At 38.1% G+C, this 22,146-nt stretch overlaps 1 protein-coding gene across 1 annotated transcript in view; it reads right to left on the bottom strand.

The window, feature by feature from the left end:
- Nucleotides 1-22,146, bottom strand: part of RBMS3 (RNA binding motif single stranded interacting protein 3) — a 443,341-nt gene that overhangs the window by 311,009 nt on the left and 110,186 nt on the right. Inside the window, exon 3 of the mRNA XM_058819606.1 lies at nucleotides 10,352-10,410. Within this exon, the coding sequence (XP_058675589.1) occupies nucleotides 10,352-10,410 (59 nt within the window). The remainder of the gene's footprint in view (nucleotides 1-10,351; nucleotides 10,411-22,146) is intronic.

Genomic DNA, 22,146 nt, shown 5'->3' with positions numbered 1-22,146 from the left:
GAAAGGCAAATTGAATTCCAGGAATTATTACAAAAGAAGCAGAAAGCAAGGCAAAGAACATTCAGGAGAAATATCTACATATATTTCTGTCAGACCCTCCTTTCCCATAATTTTTTTCTGTCAGACCCTCCCTGTCAGACCCTCCTTTCCCATAATTTTTGAACTGACTGACCCCATTCAAGCAAATTTGATAGTGGTAGCAATCTCAAACACTTTTAAGTTCCAAAACCTCAATCTCATTACTAGACACTGGTGAAAACACAGCAGAAGTTTGTTAATCCCAGCAGTCTCAGAAGAATTTTTTACACAGCATACACCCCCCTCCCTTTAAATGTAACAATTTTACCACTTCTGCAGTAAAAACCCAAGATAACAGAGCATGGCAGGCAGAATTGTGCAATTCTTTCTGATGTAAGAACTCAAATTCTCCCAACTTGATAAATATGTATGTGTCTCCAAAACTCGAAGCATATTTACTGTCTGTTCCATGACTTTCTTCTCTAATAACTGTCTGTAATAGCAATAAAACTTGTTTCTATTTAAAAATGAAATTACTAAAACAATGTCCAATAAATGAACAAAAAAATTAAACACTAAAATATTGAGCACAGATGTTTGGGGGTTTTTTTCCCCTTAGTTTTGGGGCTCTTTCTAAAGATACCTTCCATTGATCATGTGGAATTTACCCTGCAATTTACTGTGAGCTGAAGTGACTGACAAGAGCAACCAAGATACCTCAGGCAAACCAGGTCACTCAGACTTTTTCTTGCTGTTTTGTGATTAAAGGCTGACCACAAAACCCTTTAGTTCTGCAGAATGACATGCTTGGTTGGTTAAATATGCAGGCAATTAACACAGAGATAACATGCATTTAAATGGAGGTCCCATTGACCCCCATCTCCTGACTGCAACCTTTGCTCTGAAAGCAGACAGCTTAGCAAAAATATTCAATTAATAAAAAGCCATGAAGGGCAACAACTCCATTTCAATTAATTTAAAAATAAATAGTGTTTACTGCTCCATATTTAATAAGTTAATAAAAAACAACAGCAGAACTAATATCACAAGCAGCAAAGGAATGTGGCTGAAAGATCTTTATAAAGATCATATAAAAATATCCAATCCTTTTTCTCCTTTGTTTAGAATAAAACAGAACATTCTATATAACGAAATAAAGCAAGCCTGTTGTTTAATCCATTTGAATCCCTTCTTTCTTGCCTCTGCCCACGTTCTATCCCATGTGTGATGCTACAATTTGCTGCAGTGACTCCCATCCCTCTCTCCAAACATTCCTTACTGTCTCCACCCTCTATTCTCATACCTATACCTCTCTCCCAAACACCTTGTTGGCCAAAACTAGTACAAGCTCTGGTTCCACCATAGAGGAACAACTACTGAATTACTGTAGTTACTGCAGGTGGACCAAAACTAAATCTATCCCACATTTCTTGTAGCAGGACAACTGAGTGTCTATCCATTTTACATAACAGGCCATTTTCTGAAAATATTTAACTTGGTTCTGTTTGAAAGTCCCAGCCCTCTTTTGCTTTAAACTGGACAATAAGTTGTAAACTTCTATGTGAATAAAAAATTGACAGCTTGGAGACTTTGAAACTAGAAACCAAACTAAGAAAAATTTAACCATTTGTAATTTTTTATTAAAACTTGTAGTTTGGGGGTCCAGAGAAGCCACGTATCACACCACTGCCATCTAATGGAAGAAAACATCAGCCAATTATTGGCCCTGGGGAAGACCCAGTCAGACAAAAACTATTTTATCAAGTAGGAGAGTCATTTCTAGCACCTCCTTTTCTCATCTATAAATTTAGCTTTACTCAAAACATTCTGGGTTGAAAAAACGCACTAAATGTTATCCAAATGTATGATGATTCTCAGGAGAACTGAAAGATTGGTTTGGTTAGGGTTTTTTTGGGCTTTGGGTTGTTTTTTTTTTTTTGTTTTAATGGAGAATTCAGTAATTTAAAGAAATGTCATGTAACTGCATTCAAAATCCTAACACTACTTACAGTACCTAAATTGATTGTGAACCCTGCTCTTTTTCAAAGACCTGGGCTGCAAAGTCCATAGGACAAGGCTGCGTTTTAGTTATTTTTTTGTGGGGTACCATTGTTTTCTGTATTGTTGATTAGCACCTAGAGCTTTAGTGCTCACATACCTGTATATGGCTACCTTAGCCTAAATAGATGGAGCAATATCATTAATGCCTTTCCCAGAAGGGGTGTGGGTGGGCATTTCAATCAGCATTGAGGGAACTACATCTTTATTGCCAACAGTTATGATTTTTCTCCAGTGTTGCCCATCTACTCCTGCTCAAGCAATCCTGCACCATCTCCAGACAGGCAGCCCTGACTGACAGACACCCGGAAAGACAGATTAAATAAAAAGGATGGCCCAGCCTCTTAGTGTTTTACAGCTTCATACCCTCTACCAAGAAAGAGAACATCTACTTAATTCACTTGGGTAAGTGAACACAACTCTTTGACACAAAAGCAGGGGGTGTGCAGTAATAGGGGAGAAGCGAGCAGTGACCTCTCTGCTGGCAAACCACAGAAATGAAGTCACGTTGTAATTCACAGATCTGATTCAGAATGGTTCCTGTTGAGTACCCACGCTCAATAAGAGCCTGTCAGTTGGGTTCATTAGCAAATTGTCACTATATCAAGGCAGCATATGCTTTGCATATGCTGTATACTCGGAGAGCTCAACAGAGTAGGCTCTAGCAAAACTAAGGAGCTGAGCACTGGCCTCCTCCTGCCTCTGCCCCAGGTTTCTACAGGGCAGCTGCTGTGCTGAAGGTCTTGAGACGTTTGAGAAAGTAACTTCCGAACAGAGAACCATCACTTTTGGAAGAGATGACTTGCCTTCAAGCAACCAGAGACTGAAAAGATTTACTGGTGTATAGGATGCTATATCATGGCATCAGAAAAAAAAAAAAAAATTAAGCAAAGTGATTCTTCAAGACATTTGAAAAAGCCAAGGCATTGTAAGGAAGCTTTCAACAAAGCTGATTATGAGCCGCTGTTCAGATAAAAAAAAATCTCTTCTGTTTATTTCTGTGCTATGAAATAGACATTTTCAAGTCTGCTGAGACCACTAAGAGCCTACTAGCATTACCCAGTCCCAAAATGCACTTCAAGTGCATGCCAAGCTATTGGCAAAGTTTTATACAGACCAATGAATCAAAACATTAATCACTGTGTACAAATGGAAATTTTACTTTTTTATTTGTCTGGAAGGAAACAAAGTTAAACCAATTATTTGTCAGCGACATCGGCCTGCAGATTTTGGAAGCAGTCAATTAAGAATAATCACAGATTAGATATGTCACAGAATACTTGAGCATCTTGGGTCTCCCTACATAAAATATTTGCTAGGCCATGAGTTCATTTATGAAAAGATAATGACCCAGGAAATTTTTTCCTTAATTGCAAAGAAGCCATTTAAGAAAGTGTCTGGGGAACTAATTAGGAAGGAGTTTTCTCTGTAGAGGACCTGGCTTTAAACTCACTAAACAACTTTTAGAGGTCTTGCTAGAGACAGAGCACTGTCTAGAGGCGGACAACAATGTTTGCTGAGGTGCATTTTGCAGGCATTGGGGTGGGGATGTCTCAGTCCTCACCATGGTGATGCCCTGCCCAGGGCTGGTGTGCTCCAGCTATGATGACTTGTTGGGCACAACTCATTGAATCCTTTCCTATTTCACTTCAGCAGATGCGAAAAGCATTCAAAAATATACAGACAGGAGAATCTCTACCTCCAAGCTAAAATGAGATTTTGCAAAACACTTGCACATTTGCCAAGACATAATAATGCCTGCTGGCCAACCCAACAGGTGCCAGGAAAATAGCTTTGTTATGATACCTAAACACCCATGAACACAATCTGTAAATTAAAGGAGACAACTATGTAGTTATTTTTAATATATATATACGGCTTTCCCACCCCCATATAGTTCCTGGTAACTTCTTAAAGTGGTCAGATTTACAAGGCATTATAGCTCATGAGGCCAGAGATCAAACAAGCTTTTATTTGCTAAGCTAGGGTGTGAATTTGGACTTCATTTGTGAGGGAACAACCTCGTGGTTTTTTTACTGGCAATTCCTTTCACTTCATTTTGATGTATGCCTGCCATCATGGTGTTCAGATGCCTCCTTTAGGCATTTTTTTCTTAAGACTTGAGCTCTTAGTCTCATGTGGTTCCATAGTAATATCACTTTTTAATTTAAACAAAAGAAAATTATCTCAACCTTTACTTGTAAAAACCACAAGAGTGAAAGTAAAAAAAAAAATCCTGAAGTTTAAAAAAAAACCAGACAAAACAGACAAAAAAACCTTCAAATATTCTCAAATTTTAAACAGCTAGTCTCATGTTATTTAATGTATCTTATCAAAACATACAGCACTGCAAGTTTGCTTTTTTCCTTTCAACTGTTTGAAAATGGGGACTCAGTGACACTGTTGAAGACTTTGTCCTTTTATCTCTGGAGATTTGGTTTCGTCAGCTGGCTTGCTAACCAAAAGTGGTACAACTCAGCATAGTTTGTGCACTCTGTTCAGGATGCCCAGGAACAGAAGGAGCAGATGAGCTGGGGCTGCTGCAGGTCAGTGGTGAGAGGGACAGACAGAACTCACTGAACGCGTGCCCCACACTCAGACACTCGGCCCTGCCCAGGTTTCACAAGCTCCTCACTGTCAGAAATCCTGCTGAATTAAAATATTCCATACTGCTACACTTTTCATAACTTGAGAACTATTATGCCACTGATTACATAATGCTTTGGAGTGGATCAAAAAGAAAAGAAAAATGGAACAGACAAAATTAATGTTCAAAAAACCAGCACATCTATTGCTACTCTGGCATTGAAAATAGGACTGATTTATTAGCTACACAAGTCTAGGGTTTCAAAATTAAATAAGTCTGTTTTACAAATTATTTACTTTCTACAAGATCCATTTCCCATTGAAGCACACTGTGCATGCCCTCCTAGTGTGAACAGTTTACAGTCTGTGATCAGGCACAGACCTACTTGTCTGGATTTTTTTCCCTTTCAAAATGGCAATTCTGAGAATCATAAATTACACAGCACAGTTATTGTAATTCGAGCTTATTCCCAATAAATAAAATTTATTAACTAAATAGCTTTCTGTGTAGCTTAGCTCTTTCCCACCAGCTTATTATTTTACATAGACTTGCTTCACATTCCTAGTCACAACCAAATTGTGCCATCTTAAAAATATGAATTTAAAAATATAAAGTAAAAATGCATAATTTCATATAATCACAAATAACCTTCACTCCTTATAGAATATGTCCAGAGAACACTTTTAAAATTTGAAGCTTTGAAAGTATTTTATCTAACGCACATACCAAGGTATATCTACTATACAAATATAAGCTTTGTTTATCAGAACACCAGAGCAGAAGCCTCCAGCTCATTAAGCTCCAATGCATTAGAGTATTTAGGGATGCTGGTGAGCTTAAGCATATGTGTAGCAACACTGACACAAGGCAGGACAGACTCCTTTTGGGAGATATGAAACATCACTTTATCATGCCATTCCAATTATCTCCAGCACTTATAGTAAGCCTCCAGTTATTCCATTTTTGTTACACAAATAAACTCTCAAGTTATAAAATAGGTCATGGTAAATTTTATGTCCTGGTCTAAAAACAGCAAGGTAAATGGAGAAATAAAATTGTATGTGATATATGGTGGGTTAACACAGATGACCTCATGGCATTTTTTTTTACCATAAACCTACCCCAATCCTAATGAGTGCATATCTGCACCCACACTTTTAATATTTTAAAAATAAATAGACCATTGCTAACCAGGTTAGTTAGCAACCAGGAAAATGTCATAATCAAATACTAAAATTATAAACAGAGTCACCATAGCTCTCCTCATCATGTTAGGCACATTTCCCTCCTAAGACAAACACTGTTATTCAACATATCAAGTCACTCATGGTTTGTAAAAAGAGATATGAAATGAAGAATATATCACCAAAGTTTTTGTCTCCTACAAATTACAAATTTACTAAGCTTTTTTCTTAAAAAAAAAAAAAATTCCCACAGGTGGAATTTCAGACTTTGAGTCGTTCTCCTGTGCTCATCTTCTAAGGTACTAGCAAAATACTCAAAATCATGCAAGTCCTTGATTAAACCAGGAAGCAAATCTGCATGCATGCAATTACAGTGTCTGCAAGGGCAGACGCAGATGACAGTAATTCATACTCTAAGAAATGGGCTTGTGTATTTGGCAGATTAACTGTTCTGTATTCCATTGCTATGAGGTATGGAAACTGTACTGTGAAACAACCATTACTCATTCCCTCAGCTCTGAGCACGTGGGTCCACCAACGGCAAGCCAGGCTGCAGAGGGTGGGGGGAGAGGGCTGGAAAGAGAAGAGTCTACACATTTCAGATTAATGCTTGTCTTCAATGGCTTCTTTTATTTCATTTCCCCCACTTTTTAAATTAGCAAATACAGTAGGCCCAGAAGGGGAAATGTGCATGGGGAAGAGGGACAGAGGGGAGGGAAAGGGAAAAAGCAAAAGCAGCCAAAATTCTCCAACTTGTTCATTAGGGGTTTTGTGTTTGAACATCTGAATGAATCGTGTCTGTTTTTCATTATTCTCCATATGTATTTGTTCTTTGCTTTGTTCAGAGATTTCTGGCCATGTTGTCATGACTGTGCTTATTTGTTATATATTGTTCTGTTACAGGGTGATGGTTACTTCTCCTCTGCCTCACTTAGCAGCTAAACCACCAACAAAGAGCAATCTGAAAATGAGAGGTTATGTGTCAAAAGGTGTCCCTAGCAAACTCCCTTGCTATATGATTACTTTAGATCTGACTGCTTAATTCAGACCAGGGAGAAATCCTTAGATAACACTGCTTCTTATCGTGACAGGAATGCTGTGGGTCTCTTTTAAAAAATCTGAGAAATAATGGAGAATGACTTAAAGTACAACACTGAATGTCTTTCTCATTTCTCCAAAAGGAAAGCTAACACTTCTTGCTAAACAGTAACCTGTTTTAACAGATCTGCTGTTACATGGAGGTTTGAAATAATTTCTTTGCTAAATTAAATCTTTCTACTTTCAGCTTTACTCTATACCTTCATCAACACACAAATGACACTGCAATAAATTCTGAAATCACTAATCATGTGATAATTTTTATCATTGAATTTAATCCATCCTACTTCATTGGATACCCATCACAGGATGATGTGCTTATTTAACAAGATGATCTCTTACTTGGCAGAAAGTGAGCGAGACCCAAAAGACTGGGAAGGAGCAGACAAGTAGTGTGGTTTTTCTCCTTTTTTGATGTTTGAATACTGGGTTTTATTTGGGATTTTTTTTGGGTTTGGGGGGAAAGGCGGATTGGGTTGTGAGGTGGGGGGGGAATTTGGTGGTTGTTGTTGTCTGTTGATTTTTGCTGGGTTTTTCTAGGGGAATAGATGTAGACTCCACTGTTTTAGAGACAGTTTAAACTTCAAATTTCAGCAGATAGGAGAAAAAAGGTCTAGCTGAAAATGCTGTGAAGTAGGTGTCAAACTGATTAGCAGATCCAATTTAAAAAATAAGTTCTCAATGGCTCAGTATTGCACTACCTAGTGTGCTGAGAGGGTTTCCTCAAAAGTCTTCCCCAGGTCTGTCATTATTCACTCTTTTCCACATTATCTTGTCCAGTGGATTAGAGAAACCATTTATTAACTGTGAAGAGGATACTAAAGACGTAAGTGCTGCAAGCACTCTGGAGGCTTAAGATTATACTCAAATCTTAGTAAATTAAGGAGACCACAGGAAAAAAATAGGATAAAATTCAATACAGACAAATGAAAAGTTCTAGCTCTAGGAGGGAATAATCAACAGCCCGGACCAGAGTATTCAATAAGGAACACCTGGCTGGCAGCAGCACTGGAAGAGAGTAACAAAACCAGGGGCTGCACAGAATCTCACAGCATAAACCAGCATCATTTCTCTCATGCAACACCCTGTGCCTCAGAGATGCATCTATATTTTAAATACAAATAAAATTATTTATATGTATACATCAATAAAGAGGAGAAACGTGATCACAGAGAAGACAAATGAAACCCCTCTATACTATTTAAAATGATCAAATTTAGGCCATCTAAAATCCTATGCCCAGCTCCAAGTTCTTCAGGTAAGGAATGAGCTAATTAGAGAGACCAGCAAAGAGCAATATATTGAGAAATTTAAAACAAATTGCCCTAAAGGAAAAAGTTAAAGGTCTAGTGTTTAGTCTAAGGAAAAGATAAGGCAGATGCAGATCAGTCTTCAAATGTGTATGTTTGATGCAAAAAGGAAAGGAATAAACTGTTCTACGTGTCCACTGGGGATAAGAAAAGAAGTAATAGACTTAAATTACATCAAGAGAGATTTGGGTTAGACATTAGGAAATGCTTCATTATAGTGAGGAGAGGGAGCGTTATCACAGATTGCCTGAGGAGCTCGAGGAATCTCCACCACTGGAGGCCTTTGAGTGAAGTAACAGAAATACTCCTCAGCAGTGAGTTAGAGCTGATCCTGCCCCAAGGCAGGTCCTGACCTCTTCAGGTCCCTTCCACTTCTGATTCCTGGGAAGGTTTTTGGCTTTTTTTGGCAGCCTTACTGAAGAGAAAGAAAATTGTACCCAGCATTTAAAGCAGTAAAACATCTATTATTTTTATGCCATAAAGCATACTGTTAATAAATCCAATTATGTTTATGATCTTTTAATGGCACTGCTTATGTCATAAAGATCCATCTTTGAAAATAGAAAATAGAAATAGATATCTCTGCCCTACAGTGTAATACAACAGTATGAAAGCAAACTAACAGAAAATACGAACTCATTGTTATGTGGATCCTATTAAAATAATCTTAAAGCTAACTGTAACATAAAAAACACTAAACCCAGACATTTTTCTTTCTCAAAATTTTAGCATTCATATTCTCTACAATATTTTCACTTAACATTTTGCGTATTACAAACAGATCCACTCCTTTCCCTGTTTACCACTGGCAATGGGAGCAAAGGAAGTTCTGCTCACAAGGCTATTCCCTTATAATGTCATCCCAAAAAAAGAAAAAACAACACCAAACCCCAAACACAATGAGGTCTTGTTCCTGGTGTGATATTCAAAGAAATACTGAGTGATGGTATCAGAATTCTGCCAGAAGAGAGTGCCCCAAGGAAATCAAACACACGTTCAGGCAAAAGCAAATGCACAGCAGCGCAAGCTTATGACAATGGCTCATGACCAACTGGGTTGGTAGAGTTTTCTAAGTCTAGAACTGCAGCCTTCCAACTTGCTTTTCTCCTGAGTAGCTAATAAATGTTGTCTCTGGCAAGCAATAGATAAGGTCACACAGTTCTACAAATATCAAAAACATCTTCGGCACAGGTGGCAGAATTTTTCTCCCATCTCATAATCTCCCCAGAATGCTTCTCTGCTGCTTCTCTTCACGCCATGTCCGGCCACTCACAAGACAGTCCTAAACTGCAATGCCTTTTCGTTTTACTAACACATACCAAAATGCTCTCCAGGATGCGTTTCTTTTCAGGAGAACCCACCCTAGCAGATCCTATTACTCTAAAAGCACTCTGTATACCACTAGTGGAAAGCTACAGAATCATTTTAAGGCACAGTTTCTCTGCCACAGACTCAGTGACACTGCAGACTCATAAATGAGTAACAATTCTAGTCCTGAGATAGTGCTACAACCGTTAGTCAATATTTTCCTCAGCAAATATAGCTACACACACAACATGCTATATTTCATTTAAAAATATTTTCATACATTAGCAAAAAAATTAGGAACATAAAACTGGAAGAGGAATTACTTCTATATCTCAGTATTGCAACTTGTATATCTAATTATGTAATAAAGAATATTTTCTTCTTCTATTAGCATATGCCAAGACTTCGCAAAAATATAAAAATTAGACCAGGTTTTCCTTGGGAAACTTTTCCCAAAGGTTTCTTAGTTTTATATAGGAAATCAATTTGCATCACTGATGATATCATTCAAATCAGACAGCACTATGTGGTTAGAAGGCAATTTACTCTTCTGCCGAAGCAATTTGATACTTGTTCTGATTTGTGATTTTCATTTTGTTTGTTAATGAAAAAAATTAATGAGCAATGTTACTGGAAGCACAAGTCAAAGCTTTGGCATTATTAAATATGTTTGTAATATACTGCGCATTATGTTGATTGCACAGTTGGAGCCAGAGCTTTGGCAGTCAAGCCACCAGTCAATCATTCAAACTGATAATGAACTCACAGGGTGGACACTTTGCACGTACCTTTGCACTGATTTGTGTTTTTGTCAAGAATTGCCTTTGTGGATACAATTTTCCCATACCTATGGAGAAAACAAAAATCAGAGGTACAAGTTACTATATTTTAGTAAAGTACATAGTGATTTCTGCATGCATATATAACACATATCCTAGGAAGAAGTCTAGAGCTCTTGAAAAATGTTCATCTGATATCCTGGAGAGATCCCTTATGCCACTAGCTCAAACACCTTTAGAGTTCCCCAAGAGCACTTGCCACAACCTGTCCATCTCTGTTCCATGCACTGCCAACGTAAATACCAATCATAGGAAGGAATTTAGGACACTAGTAAAGAGGCTTCTTTTTGTAAATTATTTTAAGTTTGTTTAGGTTAAATATAGATGGACCACATTTCTTCAGGATTAATGAAAATGCAGGAATTATGGTCACTTTTTATACACAGGGACCAACAGCTGTGCTCATGTGTGCATCCATGTCTATGTGTGCATACACTCTATCTAGTTTGGATAAACAGAACCTTTGAGGTTTGTGTGCAGCTCCCAGCTCTTGCCAAGATGAATGTTAACACTCATTTGAATTTATATCCCCTCCCATAGATAGCATGGCACTGCAGTGCAATTTGATAGACTAAACACAGTGAAGAGAGAATTTGGGCAGCTACAACTTGTTATATAAAGCAACTAAACCATAAAATACGTATCTGTGTTTACCTTCCAGAGGTTGACTAAAAATGCAGACTTAATAGTATCACAAAATCCAGGTAAAAGATCACAGAAGATGACATTTATGGATGAGTATAAGACATCAGAAGAATAAGTAAAATCATTTTATTTCTCAAATCACTGATACATTTTGGTCTTTGCTGAAGAGAACTTCCCTTAAAATGCCCTTTCCTACATTTTTTTAAATTGTATTACTGATACTCTGTTATATTGGGCTTTCATTTGGAGGGCTTTTCCATGAAACAAAAGTTTCTACATCCACAAAGGACATATTACTAAGAAAGATTTAAGAAAATTATGTCTTCTAATGGCAAAGCAACACCCATGGAAAATAACCAACATCAATTATAAACCATTGAAATGTATGGCAGACAAATGCTTATTTGGTTAATCTCTATTAACAGCAATATAAAATTGGTGTTAGCGACTTCTACTTGCAATCCAGAAACCAGAATGTGGAAAACCTTGCTGCTATTCCCTTCTCTGCCTCAGCATGAAATCCATGTCTACCACTATACAGAAAAGAACCCAAGAATTCTAAGGGCAGCTAGAGCACTGTACCACATATTCAACAACACTTTCTTCTTTGTCCTATGGGTCTGTAAACATCCGGAGAAAACCAGTCAAAAAAACCGAGGGAGACAAAGAGGGAATGGTACTATAACTCAGAGTAAAAAAGAGACCCTTGGATTTCAGTCTGGAATCAAGAAAACACTTGAATACCTCATGAAGGGGAGTAGCACCTACAGGAAAGACTGGGAATGGCCTACTAAACATACTCTTTGATACCAGCAAAATTTGAGACAAAGTTCTCCGCTGAAGTTTCCATACTGCAAATGACCTGTAGCCATTCAGCTTAAGATAAAGGGCACTGTCCCTGCATCACTCATGAAAGCAGAGTAAAGAGAGATGGAAAGTGAGACTTCCCATTTCACTGTTTTTCCTTTGCCTAAGAAAACACAAAAGCATTTGTTTCCATTTGACTTTCATTTGAGGAGGAAAAGCATGCTTTGCTTCATTTTGTTTCAGTCTGAAACTAGTCAGGAGAAGGAGGAAAAACTGACTTAAGGGTATTAATAATTTGTGTAAACTAAGTCAAGCCCCAATTCAGATATCTTTTAGGAACCAAAAAAGTCAAACAAGTCTTCCTTCCCTTCACCTCTCTCCCCCTTTTTTTTGCTGACTCTGTAGACCAGAAGGATTTTGGGCTCTGGAGGCAGGCGCAATCCACTGTTCACTGCACTATGATGGGTAGGTAGTTGAGAATCTATTTTGCCATAGCTAGCTCCACTCTGACCAAACATATAAGAAATTTAATGTCAACCATGTGATCACATGCTTTTCTAACCTCAGGTGTTTCAAGAACTGGGGCCTTAATACTCACTCATGTTCCACTTAATTTTATAATTCTTCATGGTAGTACCTGAAGTTGACTTTGGCCTCTTAGATATTAGAGCACGTCTTTAGAAGGCAAAGAAAAATTCAGTTCAGTAATTTATGGCTGTTCAGTGGGTCAACCTACCCAGCAGGAAATTTGGCCTTTGCAGTGCATCTTCATTTATTTGATTTACTTAGATTTAATATCAAGTACATGAAAAACATGCAAAAACATGCCTACCTTGTACAGTAATGCACCTCTGACAGATATATGGGAAGAGAATCCAACAAAAATCAGTGGCTAACCCACAACAACCTCAAATAAAACACAACTCCTACCTAAACTTCCGCCAATAAAAACTGACACCCAGCCTCCATTTCAGTCCAGCCACTCCTAATGAATTGATATGTTGTTCCATCCAAGTCATGTGAGAGCAAGAAGTTTACATTTCTTGCCAGCAGAGACAGGCATTTGTGGTTCCACAGCGTTTATTACAGATTTCACAGAGTTATTTGCTGCGTACTGCGATCCTGCAAACATTTCATTGCACTAGAGATTTTACTCACAGAATTCTGTTTTGGTCAGGAAATGCTTTCTCCCCACATTCAAAGTTATGTGCACACCTTCAGGTTTGCAAAAACAGACATCAGAGTGGTAAGAGGCACCACAATAACAAACACTGTTATAGGCAATTAGCCATATGTCGGCGATTTAATCCACTGCTATAAACCCTGAGTGTTACCACAAGAAAGTAATTGGAATTAATTTGGACACTGTTTTACTAAATATTTCAAGTAATTATTCTACAGTAATCAGAACATCAGTTCTGATGAAGAATGTTAGTTTGTGTGCTGCATGAAATCAGGAGGGTATTTTGTTCCTACAAATGCAGTCATATTTCTTTCTCTCATGTGTGAAGTGTGGCATTAAGCTATAGCTCATCTCCAGAGTTGTTTGGCTTTCTGCTTGTTTTCCCTTTAATTGTAATTGTAATTTGATTCACCCAGAAGTAAAAAAAAAAAATGTATTCAATGGGGATGTTCACAAAAATAAGGATAAAATACATCACAAGAGTTTACCCCTTGTTCTCTTATATTTAAATAGAAATTATTACGAAATTCACAAGCCTGCACACCTGTGTTCTACAAATTACCGATATCATTAATGTAAAGAAATAACAGGTATGGTCTCCTTTTTGTGAGAAAGTGTGAGCACTATTTTATTTTCTCTTGAGTACAGTTCACGGAAGTACTCTTTCAAAGATATTGAATCAAAAATTCTGGTAATAAAAGGATGACTGAATTGTGTCCACGTCAATGCCTCAACCCTTCAAAACAATGGCTGTATCATTAATGATAACCTACTGTATCACTCTATCCAAGGAAATAGATATCATGAATCTGAGCTGGCTACCTCAAAGAATGTGTCTGTGGAGCATCTGAATTGAAATTGCTGTTCAAAAGGTTTCCAGGCACTCTTCCTGAAGTGTTATCTAAATGTACAGTAACCACTAACAATATTGTTCAAGTGCTTTTAAAAATCATTGTAAATGTTTATATTCAATTATGCTTTTATTTCTTTTTTATGTAATAATTTTCCTGGAAAACCAGGTGGTCAGATTTTGAAAGAGCTTCAGGAGCAACTGCACAAACTAGGACTTCACCACAATAATGAAGAACCCATGCAGTGAAATAGTGACTAGTTGTCTTTGTTACAGTTTCTCATGATATATAAGGACTGTCCAGAAAATTATAAAGTTTAAAATCTGCAGGTCCCAGAATAGAGAGCTACATTGGGGAAATACTGCCACAGCCCACACTGATGCCCCAACAGAGACATCACTACAAAATGTTATTGGACAGCCTCTAGGAGGGAAAATCTGCTACGAAATTAAAAGCAAAGACACATTTGTGTCCTGGAAGTCACATACCACCAGAAACTGTGAGAGGATACCAGAGTAGCATCATCACATGTTGTCTGTGTTTTAACATCAGGGAGCTCCCCAGCTGCTGAAACAAATTCCTATCTGGCCCAGCCCAGCCACTCTTACATTCCAAGAAAACATTCAGTTGGGGGTGGAAATATCTTCTTAGAAACATAACCAATTCCACTTTATCTTGTATATATCAGTGAAACTGTTGAAGTCATCTCACATACACTATTAAAATTACAAAAGTCAGTTAAAAACTCTTCACTTACCAACAGCAGTAACTGACACCATGTCACACAAAAGGCAGAACTAAGGGAAGAGCTCTGCACAAAGAAACAATCTCCCTGTTCAGTCCTGGCTACAGAGCTATGTCGAAAATCTCTCTGGAGAGCCCCATCCCATTGCACCCCACATTTTCAGACTACTCAGCAGACACATGAAAGATGCAAGCACTGCAAAATAAGCCCTTAATGTATGTACATCAAAGCAGATCACTTTAAGAGCTTTCAGGCAGGCGGTCGATCAGCACTTACACTGCAGACAAATCTCAGCCCGCTCATTTCCAGGAAGTTATTTGATAACTGCTGTTAAAATGGAGATAGTTCCTGAAGGAAACCATTCAGCTGTGAGTGATACCCCTTGTAAGATGCATGAACCTCAACCACAGCCAACCCCAAACAGAGGAGAATCTGCTGTCTCAAAGCACACAAAGAATTTGAGCCATTTCTCCTCCTGCCTGTGGGAAGCTAGGGTGCAGGGAAGAGAAGTGGACAGCTAGGGTTAGGGGACAAGTGACATTCAGCTAAGGACTAGCTCAAGGCAGAGGTGCCAGGTATCACCCACCCCACTGCTGGCAGGCAACATGCCAAGAGAAGCAGCTGCCTGAGCAACAGCTGTGACCAGGAGTTGCTGCATCAAAAAATGGATTTCCTAGGAGGCCAGGCTGGTGGGGGTCATGCAAACTTTTCAATTTTTCCATGTCGTTATAGGAAACAAAAACTCTGGGACAGGCACAGCATATTCCACCTTTCAAGCCAACCCTGAGGCTGGCCATAGCTAGTCCTGTAACACAAGATGTCCGTAGGAGCAGACAGGATAAATCTCTCACCACTCACCCCACTCTGTGCTGTACTTGTGCTGCCATCCTCCTCTACAAGGCACTGGGTGCACAGGCATGAACAAAACACAGCTTTTACCCAACTGCAACCACTGCTTGCATGCTTCAAAAAACAGGAAGCTTGGAATTGAAACTCAAGTTACCAGCATACAGAACTCTCCTTTGCTTAGTAAAAACCAATGGAGTTATTGAGTAATTTCTGAGTTCAGAGCTTAATAATTACATGCCCAGCATTTGAGTTCACTCAAGGCCTCAAGCATTGCTCCGAGCACAATCCACCCAACTGAAAACTGTCTGCGTTTCTGGGCATTTAGGTAATGTACACTTTTATCTTGGGAACTTTTGTACTGGGATGAATTTGACCAGCAGTAATTGGATTTAGATAAGCAACTCTGAGGCTCTTTCATTCTTGTGAATTAATATCTAAATAGCATAACCAGGTTTATTTTGTTTAAAGCAGATTCTATTAGGCAATTCATGGGTTTTGGGAGAAAATAAAGCCCACATTATGAAGACCTAAAGTATGGAAAGAACTGCTGTTGAATTTCTTGGAGAGACATTTTTCCTATAATACACTGTGACGTGAACTTACAATGTCCAAACATATACAAAGGGGAAATTCACTTTAAAAAATAATATATTTATATTATAATTTCTGGGTATTTCATGTACTACTTGGCATTTTAAATGCTTACATTTTTTCCACAAAATATAAGACATTCTGTCCCTTAAAGACTGAGTTGCATTGTTGCCCTTTCTCTGCATATTATTTTTAATTTTAAAAAAACAACCGAAAATTCAACATAAAATTCTCATATTCACACAAAAATACAACAACAAAATACATGCCACTCACACCACCTCACACAGAGCAGTGCATGGCTTGGGGAACAAACAAAAGGAGCTACTTGCAGGAAACTGATGGTGGACTGGACTGACAAGACCATGCTTCTGTAAGAATTTAACATATAGATGCTCTGTCTACTCTAATTACTTTGGTATGGCTGTCATGTTTACAAAAAATCATTCCTTCACTCAGTAAAATACAAGCTCTTCACACTGTCTCTCACAGTATCCCACGGGACAAAACGTCCAGCACACAGCTGGATAAACACATCTTGCAGTGGGTGAGCAACTGGCTCATGGGTTGGGCACAAAGGGTCACAGTGAATGAGGGGACACATACTGGGGTTCCACTGTATGGGATTGAAAAACCCCACTAGTGGGGTTCCACAGGGTTCCATCCTCAGCCCAGGGCTCAGAATCTTCATAAATGGCTTGGGCACAGGACTGGAAGGGATGCTAACTTTGCAGAGAATACAAAAGCGGGAGGAGCTGCTGTTTCTCTCAAGGGCAGAGAGACCTTGACATATCCCCAGACTGTGAATCACCAACAGTATGAAGTCTAACAAGGGGAAGTGACAGATTCTGTGCTTGGGACAGGGCAACTCTGGGTGTATGGACAGACTGGGGAAAGAGAGGCTGGAGAGCAGCACTGCACAAACAGACCTGGGGGTCCTGCTTGATGGCAAGTGGAATGAGAGCCAGCAGTGCCCTGGCTGCCAGGAGGGCCAGGGACAGCATCACCAGCCAGGAAGAAAGGGGATTGTCCTGCTCTGCTCTGAGCTGGGGCAGCCTCACCTCAAGTCCTGCATGGAGTTTTGGGTGCCACAATCTAAGAAAAGTATAAAGCTAACAGAGAGTATCCAAAGGAGGGCTGTGAAGATGGTGAGGGGTCAAGAAAGGAAGCCATATGAGGAGCAGCTGAGGTCTCTTGGTCCGTTCAGCCTGGCGGAGATTGAGGGGAGACCTCATTGCAGCCTGCAGCTTCCTCATGAGGAAGAGGAGGGGCAGGCACTGGTCTCTTCCCTGTGGTGACCAGTGACAGGACCCAAGGGAATGGCCTGAAGTTGTGTCAGGGGTGGTTTAAATAAAGGTTCTCCACCCAGAGGGTGATTTTGATGATCCTAGTGAGTCTCTCCCAGTTCTGCACAGAATATTCTGTGAAGTCAGTAAACAATCTAGACTGACAACTTGTCCAAGAGTTTCGGGAATGTCACCAAAAAAGTGAGAGGGGCCTCTCAAATCTTTTGTTTGTACATCTAAACCAGCTCTGAGTCGTTAGCACCAAATTCTGAAAGGGCAGCTCAGCAATTTTGAAACTGAGACTTTCTATTTCTGATCCTACCAGCACAATGAGAAGCCTAGTTTTAAGCAGACAGTAATGAACATTATAGTATGTGGGAAGAGTGAATTTTCAAGAGAATGCAAGCTGATGAATCACTAAAACAACATATACATATTCAATAGTATCTTCTGGTACAGATATTTACTACTAAGGGTGTAGTGATTTCACTCATACACTCATACACTCATGAGCCAATTAGGCACCATTGTCCCACATCCACTGAAAATATATTTTTTGGAACTAGGAGAGAGAAAAAGCTATGAAATCCATAAAATAACTACATTATATAACATGTCTATAAACACTATTATTGCTTTAGACAAATAAAATCCAAGATCTTACCATTCTATTGAAAAATGGTTCCATGTTAGGAAGAAAGAACCTAAAAAGCTATTTTAGATTATGGATCATGCAATTTACAGATCATATTCAGAAATCCCACTCTTCAGAAAATGCAAGCACCATTTATCTCAAATCACAGGGCTCTAACACAGCCCTGGAAGGCTGTCTTAGGTCCTTTGGTGCTCTTTTATTGAAGAATAGGGAAAACTTAGAAGTTTTAGTGATGTTTGCTTCTTGTAAAATTTCAACAACCTCAGAAAGATAATCCTGTAAATAAACAGGCATGTAAAGAAATACCTATAACTAAAAAATTCCTTTGCTGTTAAAATTCTAGCTTTCCTTTCAAAAAGAAAATCTACTGCTATTAAAGCCCAGGAATGTGTCTTGCCTTCACCCTCATTAATTGAAAGGCTTGTCTCACATTAAAGTTAGAAATGTATTTACAATAGAAATGTATTTACAAGACAACACATATTTACCAGAAAAGAGAAGGTCATACTTCATATTCAAACTAATCTGCATTTATATATCTATATATGAACCTTCACCTCTGGAAAAACAATTTCATACGAGAGTGTGATTGAAGCTTGAAGGCTTATTGCAATTCTTTTAAGTATTTGGGAAATTAAACCAAGTAAAACAGAAGCTGAAGTAAATGAAATTTAAACAGACACAACATTTGTTGAAACAGTAAGACCTTGAATTTTCAGACCTGTAAGATGTATATAATTTTAGTAGTTTCCAGGTAGCTTTTCCTGTAAACTTGTCCCTTTCTTTGCCAAAATCAGAATAAGAATTTTTTCAGCATATAAATTAAATTAAGTGGCTTAATCTAACACTTTTAGACATCAAAGATAGTTTTTTCATTGCCTTCAGTAGGTTCAACCTCAAATGCTATAGACAGAGTTTACAATAAGGCTATCACACCCTTGTCACCCTGGACAGAATAAAACACCACTTAGTAATGTGGCACTCCCCACAATAGCCTGACATTTTACAGAGTTTTTCCTTAGCTTGTTGCAAATAAGACACTTGGCTATTAGCTGCAGTTTCTAGTCTAAATGCTGTTTATTCTTAATTAGTGCTATGCATTATATTCATATTAAATCTGTATATTTAAATATTGAAGCTATTTAAGACTATTTAAAAATTAATTACATTATTGTATATCATATCAAAATTATTACATTTATGTTTTGACTTTGACAGAAAATTATGTTTTTCCCTCACAGTTCTGCCATGACAAATAACCACTGTTAATAATTAATTAGCAAAATATTCTACAGTTGCTAAATTAAGTATGGAAAACTAAATTCATGCACAAATTACTAACTATGATTTCATGCAGTACAGTTCAGTTCTTTTTCTGGGCCATCATTAAATCTTCAATTACTAATTATTCCACATTTTCAAGAATTCAGAAGTCTTAAAAAATAAAATGCAACTTTTGTTTGCAGACACTTAGCAGTGCCTCTAAATTTTCTGTATGATAGCAGGCACTATTGGGAAGACAGTTTAGGGAACTGAAACCCTTAAGAGAAAGAGATGTGGTTTACTGTAACCTGTCACAAATGATAATGCCAGGCATACCCTAATTTTCAAAAGGCAGTGAATTTATTAAAAGTCTAAATCTTTTCTAGGATAGAAAAGACATTGCTCAGCAGCACTGGAAATAAAAAAATGAATCAGTTCTTCAAACTTAAAAAATTTCCTCTATCCAACAATTCAATTATTTTAGATATTTGTGGAAATACCTCCCCTCTCCCTAACATATCATTCCAAAATGTAGAATTTGTTTGCTTTGTATGTTCTAGCATGCTGTGCTGTCTTGAATCCAATTTCTCATTCACAGTCTTGCTTACTTACGGAAGATTCATTGTTAAATTACAGTTGGTACGAAGCAGCATGCCAGCATACCATGATATTAATCTCTGAAGTGTTCAATCATTTAACAATAGCCTCATTATTCAAGGGAACTCTGAGAATTCAGTTTGCGAAGATTTTCTGACATTTCACTAAAACAATTTACTCTTAAAAGAATTCAATGACTGCAATATATTGTAATATATATATATGTATATATACATGCCTCAATCAGATGGTTGCTCTCTAATAATAGACAAGAAAAAGAAGAGGAATTGAAAAGAAAAGGAATTACAGATAAAAGCAAGAACTCCAGCCACCACCAGGGACCGTGAACTCAAACTGATAATTTAAAGCTAAAGCATTTTATAGGGTTCACACAGAGGCCACTTGAGTCAAATGTGTGAGTGAGACTTCTTGAGTTCACACAGCTCCCATTTCATTATTTACAAGTAAGAAAAATCCAGGTACCTGGGTTGTCTTTAGAAATAATATAGTTTTGAGAGGAACTGTTTCTTCAGTATTTTACATTGCAAAATACATCATTTGGGAACTACATCATAGAAGATATTCTTTTTCTTCAATATATTTAGTTTAATCCTTTTATTTCCAGAGCTGGAATGTCACAGTTGTATTCACTTTCCAAAGGCTGAACTTTGAAAAAAGTGGCACAGAGGTACGTATTTTTTTTCTGTCTGAAATTTTCAAGAAGAAACAGCAAGAGCTTGGATTTGGATTTTTACAATTATGCGGGCAAAAGTTCACACTGCTCACTCAGAACTGGGACAGAATACCTCTGGGTTTGAGTTCCTTTGAATTTTAATTCCATCTAGTATATTTATAAAAGCAAAGATTTTTTAGTCCATTTATTTGTACAACTCTAACATAATGACAGGCTTGGGGAGAGTGTGTGAAAGCAGATTTGATAAGCTATTTGTCCGTGATACTTTTGAATACTCATGCACATGTACAATTTCAGGCATGTTGAACTTAAACAGGATGAACAACATTTCTCAAGGTTAAATTATGTTTGTAGGCTCATAAATTATTGTGCTTGTTTGGTGTGGAAAGTCCTCCCTACAGCCTTGACACAGCAAACAGACGTACACGGGACATACAAGTGCATGTTCCCTGTCAGCCAGGGCTTTGCTTTCCCCAGTGCCAGGCCTATAACCACCACAGAAATTAGCTTGAAGGAGACAAATCTGCTGTGGCTGGTAACTCACCACAACTCCCAGGTATTGACCAAAACGTTCTCTTGAGTGATAGTTATGTAAACAATTAAATTCAAACTAGGTGAAGCTGCCCCCCACACAATACAGATACACAATTATGAATAATGTAATAATGTTTTTTATGTTTTCAAATCCACTAAAAACTTGCAAGTGAATGTAGCATTAAATGAAGTCACCTGATATGAAAACACATTTATGGGTTTAAAAAGATAATTCGTTTAGAGTCTTTGTCTACTGTATAAATAATTATTCACTCTTTACTATCCAAAGACAGATGGATATATTTGAACATACAAGCCCAACTATGTCAGATGGATAAATATCTTTGGAGGGGGAAAGCTTATTGAAAACTTCCCTTTGGATCAGACTCTTGCTTTCCAGAAACGTGGCACCCTTCTGCTGGCTCCAAGGACTGCCCTAATTTACAATGATGGAGCAATTGCCCTTGTCTTGAAGTGTTGAAGATCTACTTTGAGAAAACATCAAGGGGTGGGTTGTGCAGCTCAACTGGCACACCCTGTAGCACTCTGCTCATCAGTCAACACTTCTGAGCCTAAGAAAAACAAAATTTTAGTTAACGAAAATCTTGTGCACTGGGCACCTTGGCCCTGAGTCTTCTACAGAAGAAAAGCCAACACTGGCAATTGCTGTGCTCTGCTGTGGTTCAGTTTGTGCCCAAAAACACCAACAGAGACCAGGAAGGGATGAGACAAGCCATGGGATTCACTAAAGAAATAAACTCTTTATAGCCATAGAGTCTTCTGTCCTTAAAAGGACACATGGTTGGTCCTGCTAGGCAGAACCCTAGAAGGAAAGCAATAAAGAGATGCATTGTAGCCCATCCTTTCTGAAATATCCATGGGCAGATCTACAGAAAGGCACAAGAATTTAAATACTTTATATTTCTGCTGAAGATTTTTACCCCAGGAACATAAGACTCACTGAAAAAACACAGTGAGCCTATTTTGAAATACGACCAGTAATACTGAATTTGGAAGCAATTTAGCTTCAATTGCTTGGGAGCC

This window comes from Ammospiza caudacuta, chromosome 1, assembly GCF_027887145.1.
Source record: "Ammospiza caudacuta isolate bAmmCau1 chromosome 1, bAmmCau1.pri, whole genome shotgun sequence".
NCBI classification, from domain to species: domain Eukaryota; kingdom Metazoa; phylum Chordata; class Aves; order Passeriformes; family Passerellidae; genus Ammospiza; species Ammospiza caudacuta.
This window is presented reverse-complemented; position numbering and strand designations above follow the sequence as displayed.